Source organism: Psittacula echo (assembly GCF_963264785.1).
Source record: "Psittacula echo genome assembly, chromosome: 1".
NCBI lineage: Eukaryota > Metazoa > Chordata > Aves > Psittaciformes > Psittacidae > Psittacula > Psittacula echo.
In genome coordinates, this window is record NC_137735.1 from 133611927 (window position 1) to 133626880 (window position 14954).

At 38.4% G+C, this 14954-nt stretch overlaps 1 protein-coding gene across 1 annotated transcript in view; it reads left to right on the forward strand.

The window, feature by feature from the left end:
* Positions 1–2642: 2642 nt before the first annotated feature.
* The window catches only part of SEMA3C (semaphorin 3C), a gene marked incomplete at both ends in the record, with an annotated part of 117230 nt that continues 104918 nt past the window's right edge, over positions 2643–14954 (forward strand). Inside the window, one exon of the mRNA XM_080638929.1 lies at positions 2643–2745. Coding sequence (XP_080495055.1) covers positions 2643–2745 — 103 coding nt within the window. The remainder of the gene's footprint in view (positions 2746–14954) is intronic.

Here is a 14954-nt window from a genome sequence, read left to right on the forward strand (position 1 = left end):
GTTGTCAGCCCAGATCATGTGCATGGGACATGCTGAATATAGTATCATGACTTACTGAGATAAATTCAGAACTGGGATATAAGCCCAAACCAAGAGTCAAACCTGCACTGAGTTTATGTTCAGTTACCAGCTATGTAAATCTCTGAAATTAAACCTATTTCCATGAGGTAACTCATATGTCAGACACCCTGAGGTACCTTTTTTGGCACCATGTGCGTTTTTCATTTATGTGTCTAACAGCTGGGTAGGAACCATGCAGCTCAGAAATTGAATCTTACATTTGCCTGTCACTTCTGTGTTAACGGTGAAGATCTGCAATTTGAGCAATGAAATGTAGCAATGTTTCACTCCTGCAACTGATTGCACTAGAATTGGCAGGAGGCATGAGAGTGGGAGGGAAAGAGCGTTGAAAGGGTTTTTTTACTATTATTATTTCCTACAATATTATTTAAAGGAAGAGAGGAAAGCCACACACTTGTTCCTCTTTGACTTTTTATCTCTATTGCAAAGAAAGCATAGTGCTACTACTGTAAAGTACTAATCCCATTGCATCTGTTAAATCACATGTTCTGTAAGATTGGCTATTTATTTTGGCCTGACAGAGAAATTTTATCTGGATTTAATGGCCTTTCTCTCTTAGAAGAGGGGTAAGTTAAAGGGTATCCCATGGGCTAGTCACAAGGTTTTAAATTTAAAGCCCACAAAGCAGCATTAATACTGGAGTTAAGGCAGCCTGTTTAAAAATTATTCTTGGCGAAAATGCAGCAACTATCATTTTATTAGTTAACAGACCCTTAGAGATAATTTGGAATGGGGCCAGTATGGATATGTTTCTCCTGTAGGCTAGATCTGTAGCTGGCAAATTCCTGACGCTGGTGTTTTTGTCAGTTAGCAGACTTGTAGCATTACTTGCTCTGCATTTCTTGATACTCCAGAACAAATAATGGGGAGTTTAGATTGTGGGCTACAGAGCTATGTGTTTGCTCCATCCCACCTCCAACTTAGTATAAAGTTCTCATGCAAAGGGAAACCTTCCAAATGATTTACAGTGAGTGGGTAGGGAATGACAGAGGTAGTAATGAGATACTGGGCTTTTACTGCTAAGGCAGTGGTGTGGATCTGGCCCAAATTGGTGTCCTGAAGTCATCCCTGCCTGACAGCTCATTTCTGCTGTGCTGTGGTGGTTACAGCCGGCTCTTTTAGGACAGGTGGGAATCTTGGAGGGGCCAAATGAACAAGCATGTAGAAATATTGGCTTCCACTGGAGGGACTGTAGTGCTAAAGCAGAACCAAGGTAAGAAGTGTAAGAGAATTGCATGGGGAATGAATGAAATAAATGTATAGCCTTTAGTGCTGTCTTCAAGCTGTAGGGGTTGTATCCTTCAAAGTGCTTCCAGTTACCATAGAACCGAATATATCACCTGATTAACCAGTAAGTGGTGTCTAGGAGAAGGGCTGTTGATGCTGAAAATGTACATATAGCAGGGAATTAAAATGGGCCAAAATGAGGATGTGTTAATAAAACGCATTTTGCATCTGAGCTGAAGAACAAAGTTGTTAGCATGGTGAAGTGGAATTTGGAGTTCAGTTTTTTGAGAGATGCCATTTAGGAGCCTTATAGATATGCAATATTCAGCATCTAATACCTTCTGGGTTTTATGGGTCTGGTCCATTTAAATTGATACCAAAGTGCCACTGACTCCCATGAGCAAAAACTCTTCCTGAGCTAAGAAAAGATGCAGATTTGTTTAGGGATGTTTTCTGATTTTCTGAGGAGCTCAGTTTTCTCAGCAACTAAACCATATAAAATTAATGTAGATTCAGCAGATGTGCAGGAGGAGGCACAGAAGCATTAAGTGCAATGCACTGTCCAACACTGGGTATTCTTAGTGCTCCATAAAAGTCTATGAGAGCAGGTAAGTACCTCGAAAGGAGCTCACCCAAAAAGCAAATGTTGACTAATGCTTTCAAGCATGTTGAAATACTTTTGGTCCCCATGGCTTTGAAATTAGTGACGTACATGGTCAGGATTTCATCTTAAAAGGAGACCTAGAGGGCTATTAGAGAGCTTAATAAAACTTAGAGCTCATTTCCAAGCACCTTTGATTTCAAATATTAAAAGGAAAAAAAGAAAAAACAAAGAAAGAACAACCCAAACCTGCTCCCTCCCCCCAGACACAAGGGAGATCAAATATGATGTAAAGTAAGGAGAGACACCTAAAAATATCAGCCAGCTTTTTATTCATGAAACTTTATCTCCTGTCCTTGTTTTGCTCTGCCTTGACATTTAGTATAATTATCTTTCCAGCAGGTGGAATTGTCCTTATTTTAAATAAACTGAATCTAATGACGTAGTCTGCCTTAGCCAAAACTCAGGCTCTGTTGGTTCATACTAACAGGCAGAGAGGTCCTTTTGTGCCAGTATAGCAGACTGCTGGGGAAAACCGTTCTTAACTGCACAAAGGCAAAACAGAAGTGCTGTACCTCCTTCACATTGTCATGTATTATGGCTTTAGCTGGAAGAGCTTTCTAACATAGGTCTTCCTGTAGTGTTGTTTTTGCTCCACACAACGGTGTAACAGTAATGTGATATCTGTCTTTCAGGTTTTGTTTCTTGGATATTAAGTTGCAAATCTGAAGAGATGGCATCTCTTGCACTGCACGCGTTGATTGGGATATTTATTTACTTTAACAGTGTAAAAGGATCTTCTCAGCCTCAAGCAAGGGTGTTCTTAACATTCAATGGTAAGAAAGAAGATAAACATTCTGAAGCAAATGTTATGATTGAACATTTTCTTTTTCCCTTTAAATTCAATAATAGAGTAGAAATTGTCTTTTTGATCTGCGGCCACAATTATTTGTGGTTTGTGTTGCTGAGGTACCCCTCAGCCTAAGTTTGATTTTTACCTGAAGTTCATTGCTACCGTAGCTATAGGTACATAATTAACAATACATTCTCTTTATTTTGAGAGTTATTATAGATTAATAACAACTAAAGCTTTTATTTTTCATACTTAATTTTGTTTGGGAAAGATGATAGCACATGGCATGTAGTGAAAATGTAATCACTTGAGTTGCTTTCATTCAGTTCCCAACTGAGACATGTTGTCCCCGGGAAATCAGGCTGCCTGAAGGCTTACCAAGATAGTTAGCAAGGCACAGGGCCTTTTGACAAAATATCATTCTTTGTGCTCTTTGTACAGTGTGTTAGATTTGCATCGCATAGAGCAATCACAGATGCCTGCATATTATAAACAAGCAATCAAGATTATTATTGTTATCAGAAAGGTGCTTTTTCTTCTGATGTGATGAGTGGTATCTTATTGCTGTCTTTACCCCAATATTACTTTTAATAGTAAGGTAGCTTATTCTCCTAGTATTAATCCCAGTCTTAAATGCAGATTTTAGCCACCACTTCAGCATGTGTTCTTCAGCTTACAGTTTCTGCTATATCTGAGCAGAATTTTTCTGTCACTAATTATAGGGTCATTGGCTTTGTTCAGCCCTCTGCCTTTTCTGTGACTGTCTTTGAGACATAAGGGCTATTCGCTGCACCAATACTGTCTGCATTAGGATGTATGGTTTTGTGGTTTACTATTTCAGGGATGCCCTGCAACTGCCATAGGGATAGTCTCTGTGCTCTGAATAGTCTTTACAGAATCACTGTTAAAATAATCATAGCTAATAAGTATCTCAAACTGCTGTTTGCCACAGTGATCAAAACTGTGGACTCTCACGTGTGAGAGACATCATGAAAAACAGCTTCCAAGTTAGACCTTCCACAAATGCCAGCCATCAGGCTGAACACATTACAAGATACTGTGTATTGTATAGAGCCCTAAACGTATGAGTGTAGTACTTGATAGGTAAAAAATGGCATGGTTCCAGCAAAAGCAACAGTAGATATTGCATTCCAAGGGGGAACTGCCAAATGAAGAAGTAGGTGGGAATTTCTTTTCCTTGGTTAAATAATGCTGACTTAATGTAGATGGTACTGATTCAGTGCAACTTGACACACAGTCAAGTTTGGCTGTGGTTATGTGTTACACCTGCAGGTTTCAGTTACACAGAACAGGCTGATTCATATTTCCACGTCATGTCTGTGGTGGCCATGAAAGTAAGCTAGGCTTCCCCTGAGCTCTGGTATGAGCATGAAGAAGGAAGTAGCCAGGTTTTGTGGTATCCAACCTTGTGAATGGGAAAGAATCACAATGAGAGGTAAATGATTTTAACCTGGACTGAAGAGATTTGTGTTCCATTCCTTGGCTCACCACAGGTATCCTGCAGGTCTGAAACACAGAACCACCCATAAGGCAAAAAAACCCAAACCTAGGGATTTAGAGAAAATACTGGCTAGGTGAATGGAAACTTTAATTTTCTTTGCGAAAGGAGGTTGTCCCTCCATCCTTTAGAAGGGGTTATGATAGCTTTATGTTCTAGCAACCCTTATGTCTGGTGAGGCTCTTGGGCCCCAAGAGCTCTGCCACACCATGCCAGCCAGCCCTGGGGATACAGTCCTAGCTCTCCAGTTCCAGACTGGAGTTCCTGCTGGGCTGCCTCAATTACATCCATTTCTGCAATACTATGTACAGTGATATTGTATATCCTGTGTCCTCTCCTTGATTTTTAAAGTAATGCTTTGCATGGGTAGAACTGAGTCTCTAGGCTCAGTGGAATTTAGGGGAAATTGTCACTAGAGCCTTGCAATACTATTGCATTATCTTAAACCGGACATTTTACTTTCTCTAATACTTATCTCAACATTCAATCTTAAAGCATTAAAATGTTTTAAAGTCCTTGATTTTTATTTTTTAAAATAAAAAATTAATTATGCATTTTACAAGATGACAAATAATATCTGAAATAAAGGGCTGAGCTTTTTGTATAACACACACCTAGTAACTTTGTTTTTAAGCCTGATTACCAGATGGTAAGAAACATAGTGTGAAAAGAGTTTGCAGGTTGTTATGTATAACAAGGTAGTGGCCCCACCTGTAGTATGAACTTTTGTTCTATAAATCTTCATTTATTTACATGGGTACTGATATAAGAGAAAAAAGTGAAACTTTGAATTGTTCTCTAGCCAAGTGTGGTAACATACTCTTTCTGCGTAAGCTGCTTCATAGCTTATTGTTTTAAAATCATGTAGAAATACCAAGTTATTGACTGTCTTCATGCCCTGAGAAGTTGTCAGTTATTATGGAGAATTGTCACTTTTTTGAAGTGCATGATTTGAAAATAAAACTATAATTAGGACTCCTTATGTTTTAAATGACATTAGACAATAAAGACAAGTCATTCAAGCTTAGGATACTTACATGATATTTTTCAAGTTCTGAATTAGATTTGGCTTGGTGTCTGTAATTACATTGCCTAAGTTTTGGGGATAGAATGTATACAGGAGGAGAAAATGAGTGATGCGTTTCAAAGCTAACCTGCTCCTTCAGGATCAAGTCAATTGAGCTTATTCACATTGCGGCATTTCTCATGGGAAAATCCAGCAAGTATCTTGACCTATTCTGTTGTTCATCAGAAAAGATAAAAATGCGAATCATTTGAATCATGGGCTGCTTTTCTCTTTGCCATCTACTTCATTAAGAATCAAATGTAATTAAAAAGTAAGCCTGGGTAATACCTCAAGAGCCTGATAATAGGGATTGTGCAATTAACTTCAATGGAAGAAGGACTGCAACCCTAACTTCTGTTTTTGAAATCAAAAGCCTGGCCTCTTGTCTAATTAAAATGTAGTTCATGAGCTGAGATTGTTAAATGCATGTCTGATGCGAGCATGGAACTTACTGCTGTCTGCACCCTGACTGTCTTGGAAATTGGAGTGCCATACAGAACCCTGGGGCCTGATTTCTATTGCTTTGCACTTTGTATGGCCATTTACTTGGATGAAGGGAAAGGTCAAGCTGGAGCTGAACTGTTTGCTTTGCACAGGTATACATGGTTATACATGGTACTAGGCCTGCGGAGAGTTGAACAAAGGGGATCTCAGCTTTTTTGGAGTGATTTGTCATGACCTAATTGTCCTGTTCAACTGCAATGGCTCGAACCATCAGTATTTGTATATCCCCACTTGAAGAGCTGCTGCAGTTGAAGAAACAAAGATGGCTCCAGCTTTTTCTGACTCTGAAATTGCAAAGATGTGAAGCCTGTGGTGCAGAGGCTGCGTTAGTGTTGGAAAGTCATCAGCTGTGTTACCATGGAGGATGTAAGAGCAAGGGAACCTGGCACAGGGGAAGTAAAGCGCTCAAGACATCTCCCTATGCTATTAGTGTACTATCCCCCCCTCTTCTTACCTCTTCTGGCTCCTCCGCAGACTAGATCTTCTTTAATCCACTTAAATCACTCATCATAATTTAAAGCACCATAGTTTATTTCTCCCCACAGCAAACAATGTACCTTATCTGTTTATGAACTATCAAGTATAGTGCCTGCTGTTTTTCAAGCTGCATGCATTCCTCCTCATTACTGCATGTCCCTGAACAGATAACTGGGAGCTATATCCTTCTGTTTTTACAGGGCCAAAGCCTTTCTCAAATCAGTGGGAGTATTATCAAAATATGAAAGGAGTTATTAGACTCTAGGATAGAGTTAGACTTCTATTCAAACCCATATTTACATTTTGGGGTTTATTGCAACCCTAAAATGTTGGGCCATACCATTTTAACAGCAGATTCTGAACTACTCAAAGCAGTTCCAGTACTTGTTTTTGAAATTAAGCTCAAAGAAATCTTCTTTGAGCTTTGAATTTATATGGAGACACACAAACAAGTGATAATTTCATAATTTACTGGGAACATTTCATGCATTCCTACCTAAACTGTCTGGTCAAGCAGATATTTCCCATGCAGATTCTCCCATTGTCTCCAGTGAAAATTCCATATGAGAAATCAAGGCTAATTTGCAGACAATTTTTTTTCTTCTTTTTGTCAAGAAATTGCTAGAACACCTAAAGCACTTTTAAGAAAGTATCAGTCAGCTTCATTAATGACAATTAAAAAGCATAAAATGTCACCAGAGCAACAGCAGCACTTATTCAACTGTCAACATATTTTAAAAGATTTAATGCAACCCCTGTGGTTACCCTCAAGGAAAAATAAAGGAACTGAGAACCATTTCTTTGAGCTCTTGAGCAACAGAAGTACAACTTGTTTTTAAACAATCCCTCATTGTAATGTTAATGTTACCACAGTTAATAAAAAGTTCATTTATTATTTGGGGGACTTTGTGCTGATGACAGTCTAGTAGGCAATGGTTTATGCTCAAATAGTTGATTGGCTCTTCGGTGATGTCCATGGAATGAAAGCTACTTGAAAAATGAAGTAGAGGTAAAGCATTAAAACAAAGTGGAGGGGAAAGACAGAGAGAACCAAAGTTTTATTCTTGTTTACATGCAAAATTCATAGAGAAATCTCTTGACTGTTTATATAGTTGCATAATTTTCAGCAAATTGTGGGTCAGGTTTTCACAAAAGTAACTGATTTGTGGCTTTCACAGCTTCATAGATCTTAAATCATACTAGTTTATAAAGTGTTGAACACCAACCATGTGAAAACTCTTCCACTTTGATTGTCTCACACTGGAGATGTAAAAGCTGAAATCACTTAATTTCTGTCAACTAAAAATAAAAGTTGATATTTTTACATTTGGTTGAATTGACACCTTTGGTTGTTCTTCAAGACAAATACCTAATTTACAAATTGAAGTCTTCAGGGGTTATTATTGTAGACTTTTTCTCTGTATATGGAATTTTTTTTTTGCCTTTTCTGTTGTTAAAATAAGCAGAGACATAATGGAATGTGTCTTACTTGTATAGAAATTGAGTTATTTGAATAGATTAAGTTAAATGTAAAAAAAAAAAAAATTAAAACTTATATTAAAGGAAGTGTTATATAAAAAAATCAGTATTATTTCTAGAGTTCCATGGGCAGAGGTCCCACATACCAAATGGCATTAAATCTGCTTGTTTTCACACTCATTCTTGTTCAGTAGCAGTGTCTCTGACCTGGCTTCACTGTCATTATTGTTGACATGAATGTATAGGAGAGGAGAATTTCATATGTTGTTTCTCTAGTTAGATTGTGCCATGTGCTTTGGCTTCAGTTGTGAAAATGATCATGCAGTAAAGCTGAAGCCACAGGCAATGTCTGGTCCAGTTCTTTCCTTGTTCTCTGAAGGTACCACAAGAGGTACCTTCATAGGAAAGCACACATAATAAGTACATGGTCTGCAAGGAAGTTAATTATCAGCCTCCAAATTTAGGGGAAAAGCTTAGAAATTTAATCCTACCTTTGGATGAACTCATCCAAGTTTTGCTAAGTTTGAGAAGACGTGAGTGTTTCTTCCATGATAAAAATTAGATTTGTTATCTGACTGATTACTTATTCCATTTAATCTCTTTCTGTTCCGCAGCTCAGTCAATTTGACCTGTCTCTGAACCATGTCATTTTTTTTTTTTTTCCTTTTGGTATGGAAAAATCAAACTTTATCATAGAACATTTTGACACATTCAACACATCTTGGCGCTCTCTACTTGTCATAGAAGAAAGCAGCTTATCTTGGCCAATTCCACTGCTCTCTCTTTACAATTCTTCCTTGTGTTGCCTGTCCAAGGCAAATGCCGAAGTCCCTACATAGGCTGTTATATTGCCATTATTGTATAACACATCTTCTTTTATGTTTAAAAAAATGCGATGAGAGAAAAACGGCATCGACATTTCTAATGCCCTATCTTTTCCAGGGCTGTTCAAGCACCAGTAACAAGAGCTCCTCTGTGAGCCATTCCCATATTGGATGAGTTCACAGTGCACTTTGATATGTGGTGCTGCACAAGTCTTTTTGTGTATCAGATGTAATTAGTGACGTGACTAGCAATAATTACTCATTTTATTGTAGTGCGTTGACTGAGATCCTGCCATGAATAAATACATAGAGCAAGACCTTATCCTGTCATTTGAACTGGCCATTTCCTCAACATGTGTATTTTGTTCTTTTCGGTGCTTGACTGTTCACTGTTCTCAATTTCCTTAATAAAAAGACTAGGCACTCTTTCTCAGGGAAGGGCCTTTGTCACAGGGACACAGTTTGCTGATTCACAGTGTGCCTTTGCATCTCATCTTACATTCAGATAGCAATGGCTGCAGCAGACACTGTTAAGACTGTGTGTTTTCTCCTATTCATCTGACTACAGACTTGGGTTCAGGGGTGCAACAGAGGGCTGAAAAATACTCTATTACCTGTGTGAATTAGTGTGATGTTGGATTTTCCCACTGTGAAGTGTGCAAATCAAGATAAATGCATGTTTCCAGTAATGAAGTGAACAATGGTAATTAATGGAGAGTTTATGCCATCTGCTCTTCCACCCTTCCCTTCATACCTCCATCCTTTTTCAGTATAATCTTGGTACAATTGTATTTGCAACGTTACTTCATCCATCATTGATATGGCTTCTTCCTGGAAGCAGATATCCTGCTTACTGGTTTACTGAAGCTAAGACTGGTATCACAGTGGAAAGAAGATAAGGAGTGATAGCTGTGACTCTCCCATGAAACCACTCTTGAGCTGGGACCATTTTGCCCTTCAGGAGTTTAGTTTTTCTTATCTTTGTGAATATAATGTTAACTGTCTGTCCTTGAGGAAAAGTTTCTTGCCTCTTGAGTGTATAAGGTTGGTGGAGGTTATGTTTCTTTTCAGAAACATAGTATAAATATTTTTAATGATCTTAAAATAGTTATTTTATATTCCAAGACAGTGATACAAACAGGAGAGAACATTTTGGAGAAATGTCATGCTTCCCTCTTATATCTTATATGCAAGTAACTGTGGCTCATGGTATTTCATCATTACCTGATTTTATTTTATTTTATTTTCTATCAAACCATCTTGATTGATAGAAAAATCTCTGGAACTACATTTCACCAGTACACAACTCCAGTGAGTTCAATCAAGGAGTGCCAAGAAATGCAGGATCTGTTAAGAAGTTTGTGTGCTATTAGGGAGAGAAAGTGATTTTCAGACCTGGTGTGTGAATGCCCTCAAATTACTGTGATCTTAGAATTAGGTCTATGAGCACCTTTTGAGGTTTAGCTTTAGAGCTATGAACAACTTTGGGGGTTTAGCGCTTAATTCTGAATTTGGCCAGTCCTTAATTTGGCCACCATCTCAGGAGTGATATGACTTTTTAATGACATCAGTAATCTGGGAAGAAAGAATGGTTTGGGTTTGTTTGTTGTGTTTGGGTTTGTTGTTGTTGTTGTTTGTTTGGGGTTTTTTGTTGTTGTTTTATGCCTTTTTTTTTTAGCTAAGTTAAAACTTCATATAAAACAGACCCTATTTTTATGAGCAGGTTTTACTTAGTGTACAAAATTCAAGTGCACGTATGATTTTGTGAAATGCAACCTTTAGAAATAGTTTGGAACAGTTGCCCAGACTATTGAAATGTTCTCTTTAATCATACTCACTGCTGTGAGATAAATGATTGCCTCACCAAGATTGTCTTCTAGAATGTGGATGAGGAGATATCAGAATCACCCTAGATTGCCAAGTTGCTTAATGGGGAAAAAATGTATCTTGGCAGTTGGTTTTATTTTTGAAAAAATGAAAATACAAAATTAAGCTGAAGCCAAATTCTTTAATTGAAGGCATCACCTTCAGACATTAAGGGGGTCAGACAGGCGTTCTGAAATGAACTTTGCTTTAGAGTTGCACAGTAAATGTGTGGTATATTAAAATTCATTTTCAACTATCGGATGTCTCAACTACTGTCTCCTTTTAGTATTTCCTTTGCAATTTCATAGTTCCTGCATTGCTTTGCAAAGCAAGTGGAAAAAAACCATCCTTCCCTGAGAGTAATAGGTTTTCTCAGTCACCTGTTTTGATCATCTGTTGTTGTTTCTTTGATTTTTTTATTCTTTTGATTAATACCATTTTCTTTTACCATTCTTAATAACAAATACATTTGCTTTTAAAAGTTTCATGTTATGCAGAATAAATCAATTTCTGTCAGCTCAGAATCAATTAAATTGGGCAAATATTTGGCTCCTTTTTAACATCTGTGTAAATCAGGCTATACCTCTCAGTCTCTCAGCTTAAAGGAGCTGCAGAGTTGAAGTTACAGGGATAAGGGAAGTATGTGAGGCAAATGTCTGATCACTTACTCAGTTCGGTGGCTGCGAATTATGAGATTCGTTTTCTTTCCTTGTCATGTAACAGACCAAAAATGCATAATTTTGAACAGCAGCAGCAGGAGATAAATATCATACTATATATGTACACAGGAATGAATAGTGTAATAAACAAAGAGGGAAAGATAATAGGTATCTGTATTCATAATCCTGCACTAATTTAGTTTTAATGCAAAAGGGCATTCAAAACACTGTGTCATACATGCATCAGTAGGTATGCCTGTGATTTCTGCTTTTTGATTCCAAACATTTTACTAGGTGTGAACCTAAAACTGATACAGAAATTCCATGGAATCAACTACTGAACTTATAAGACAAGAGTGAAGTTTCTTACCCTTTATTGAGCCAAATTGAGCTGGGGAATGAAACATTGTGTTTTTCTTGGGGCAAAAGACATACTTCTTTGGCCTTTCTTGTGCTTTTCAACAGCACAAGAAAGCTTGTAACACATTTAGTTTCTAGAGTTCTTAGAAATTCTTCCTTGTCTGAAATAACCAGCCTGCATGCCTTTCATTACAGGTTTTTCAGATAGCCTCTCCGTTAATATGTTGAGTGCTCTTATATGGCACAATATCAAATTAGTATACAAAAATGTGAGCACTTGCATCTTCAGAATGGCACTTTCTGTATTTTTTTTAATATCAACCAATTAAGATGTTATTTTTCAAGAAGAGGCTTGGCATTTTTTCAAAAATTTACTTTTTGAGGCCTGAAAAAGACTTTGTTGGCATTGAGAGCTGATCCCAGGCTTAGAATTTTCAATGCTTCAGCGTGAACACAGCTGGAATATTTTAAGCTGATTCAGCTAAAAACCCACTTCCTGCCACTATTGAAAATAATGCACCATAATTTTCTTATTTCTTTTTTTCCTAAAGCAGACAAACCTACAGCAAAGACAAAAGAGTTTAAAGCCCACATGAGGTGCTTTACTGTGGTTTGCATTAGAGAAATAAAGCTGTGCATATATGGCTATAAAATACGAAAATGAATATGCCTGTAAAGCCATAACCTCTGATTTAATAACTTGTCTTTATAGCTTTGGTAAGTCCCTTTAAAATGAGAAGGGTGTCAGCCATTCATTTCTCCAGTAGAAATCTTATTTTTCTTATAGATACTTGCAAACATAAGACTTTCAATTTTCAAAAGTAGAGTAAGAGAAGAATCAAATGTCAGTGATTTTTATCTCACTGGATGTTTCTTCAGACTCCCTCTCTGCCACTTCCTGATCTCAGGTAAACAGCTGGAGAAGTCTGTTCCTAAAGTGGCAAACCTGCATATAATTGCAAAAATAACCTGAAACTTTCAGGTGTGGTCAGGTATACCTCTATCTGCACTAGCAGTGTTCACGAAGTGAAGCAAGGAGAAGAGTTACAAACTTGACCAGCACACTTTGGCCCACCAGCCAGGTTCAACAAACAACAGGCTTATATTTAGTGCTGCCTTTTCCTTCAAGCCATGGGAGAATCTTTGCTTGCACAGTGTGTGCTTCCTTAGCTGATGAATTCTTCCTCCCACGGCAGCACCCTGAAGATGAGCAGTGAGTTCATGAAACACCTAGCACGTCTCTTACAGAAGAGAAAGAGCACGAGTCTTGCTGCGTTCGTGTGGATATGTGTGACTGGACTAATTAAAGCTGCTACTGTGTCCACGTCAGTAAAACCAGGCGCTGGGGGAGAGGGGTAAGCACAGGAATTCAGCATCTCCCTAGCAGCTAGGGAGAACAGACCACCCTGACGCAGGAGCTCTGAGGAGGGGTTTATAGGGGAGGTTGTGCCAGCTGAATCAATACTAGGGCAGGTTTCATACTTGTGTGGTAATTTACATAGATGTGTTGGGGGGAGTGATCTAATAGAATTAAGTTTGTTTTCTAAAAAAAAACAACCTTTCTTGAGTTTGATTTGTTTGCAGATACAGGAATCTGCCACAAATGATGACTTAATTTCCATTTGCTATTTCAAAAAGAAGATACATTTCATTCCAGATTCTCAGGGTGTTATTGCCAAAGAACTTGCTTTCATAAAAGCATTCCAGATGCATGGAGCACTGCAGTGCAGCAATGAGATCCCTCTCTATTATTATCATCATCATCATCATCATCATTATTATTGTGCCTGTGCTAGGTGTGGCTTTATTAGTATCGGTATTTTGGTATTGGTATTACCATTGGTATTGGTACAGGAGCCAGGTACTGATTACTGGTTTTGAAGCAGCCTGTCCTTCTCCTAGTATATTCAGTTCCTTTCTTATCTTGTCCTTAGTGGTGAAAGAGATAAAAGAAATCTGCCTGGACTTGTCCAAAGGCACACAACTAAGTTTTTCCTTCTCACTCTGCATGATGACTGTGAAGAACCTTTGCTTTAAGGTTATTCTCTTTCTACACATGAGGTGACAATGTCATTGGAAAAAGTTTACAGCTTGCTTATGGCTGATGAAAGCTTCTCTAGCCAGCTGAAGAAAACTCCCTTTCAGTTCAGGTTGGATGTAAGAGAAAACATCTAACATCCAAGCTCAACTAAACTTGAGATTGTATGTAACATCAATAAACCACAGCACTCTGAATAAACAAGGTGGCCACTCACTGTTTACTGTTCCCTTTGCTTATTTTTCCTGCTCTGTGTCTGTGATAGCCCCAACCTGTTTGCTGAGCAGTTGAAACTGAGTTTTGTACAGAGTGGATCTCACTCTTTGTTGATGGGTATGAGCCCAATCTGGAAATGTGTGAGAGAGAAACAGCAGATTGTGGGATGCTTTTTCTCTTGAAAGGCCCTTTCAATAAAGCAACTATGTCCCTGTGGAGAGTGAAGGGGTGATGTAGCAGTTACCAAGAGGTGAAAGGGTCTTGTGGAGATTATTCACAGGCACAAGGAGTTGGGATAAAGTTATTTTACCCCAGCTCGCTTTGTATGAGAACATTCAGCCATAAGGTCTGCTCTAGAGGTAATCTCCAGTTTGTTTGAAGCTGACTTCAGATCTGATACCAGATCTTCTCATGCTGAGGAAAGTACGTGTGTCTATTCTCTTTAGGCTCAGTTAGGAGGCAAAATACTGATTTTCTACACAGGGATTAAGCATGGTTCTGGCCTAATGTGTCATTTATATGTAAAGGTTTCTGCAGTCATGTCAATTTATTAGTTTTGATCTGTGGAGAGGAATGATCAGGGATGGAGATTTCTGTGTTCAGTTATGTGCTCTCCCTGCGTAAGAGGTGCTGGTGAATTGGAGGAAGCCCAGTGTGGGGCCACTGAGCTGTTATGGGTGCCAGAGCATGTGGTAGATAAGGAGACACTGAGACATCTGAGTTTCTTCAGCCTGGAGAAGAGAAGGCCAAATAGCATGTTGTGCTGTCCTTACCTGTCTGATGGGAGAGAATAGAGATGAAAGAACCAGACTGTTTTCAGAAATGCACAAAGCAAAAGTCTCGAGTTTTAGCATCATAAATTGTGTTTAGGTCGTAGGACTTTTTTTTTTTGTTCACCATGAACGTAGTGAGAGATTGAGACAGGTTGTACAAGGAGGCAGGAGATTCTCCATCTCCCCAGGTATTAAAAACTCAGCTAGACACTGTCCTGTGCAAACCCATCTCACTACAGTAGCTAGCCCTGTTGTGAGCAGGACTTTAGCCAACACAACCTTCAGATGTCCTTTCCAACCTGTGTGCTTCGTGTTCTGTGATTTTATCAGGGATCAGCAGGTGTGAGTATTCAGATGTTGGTATCTATTTTGGCAGTGTTTCCAGCACAGCTTATCTACTGAAGTACTTCT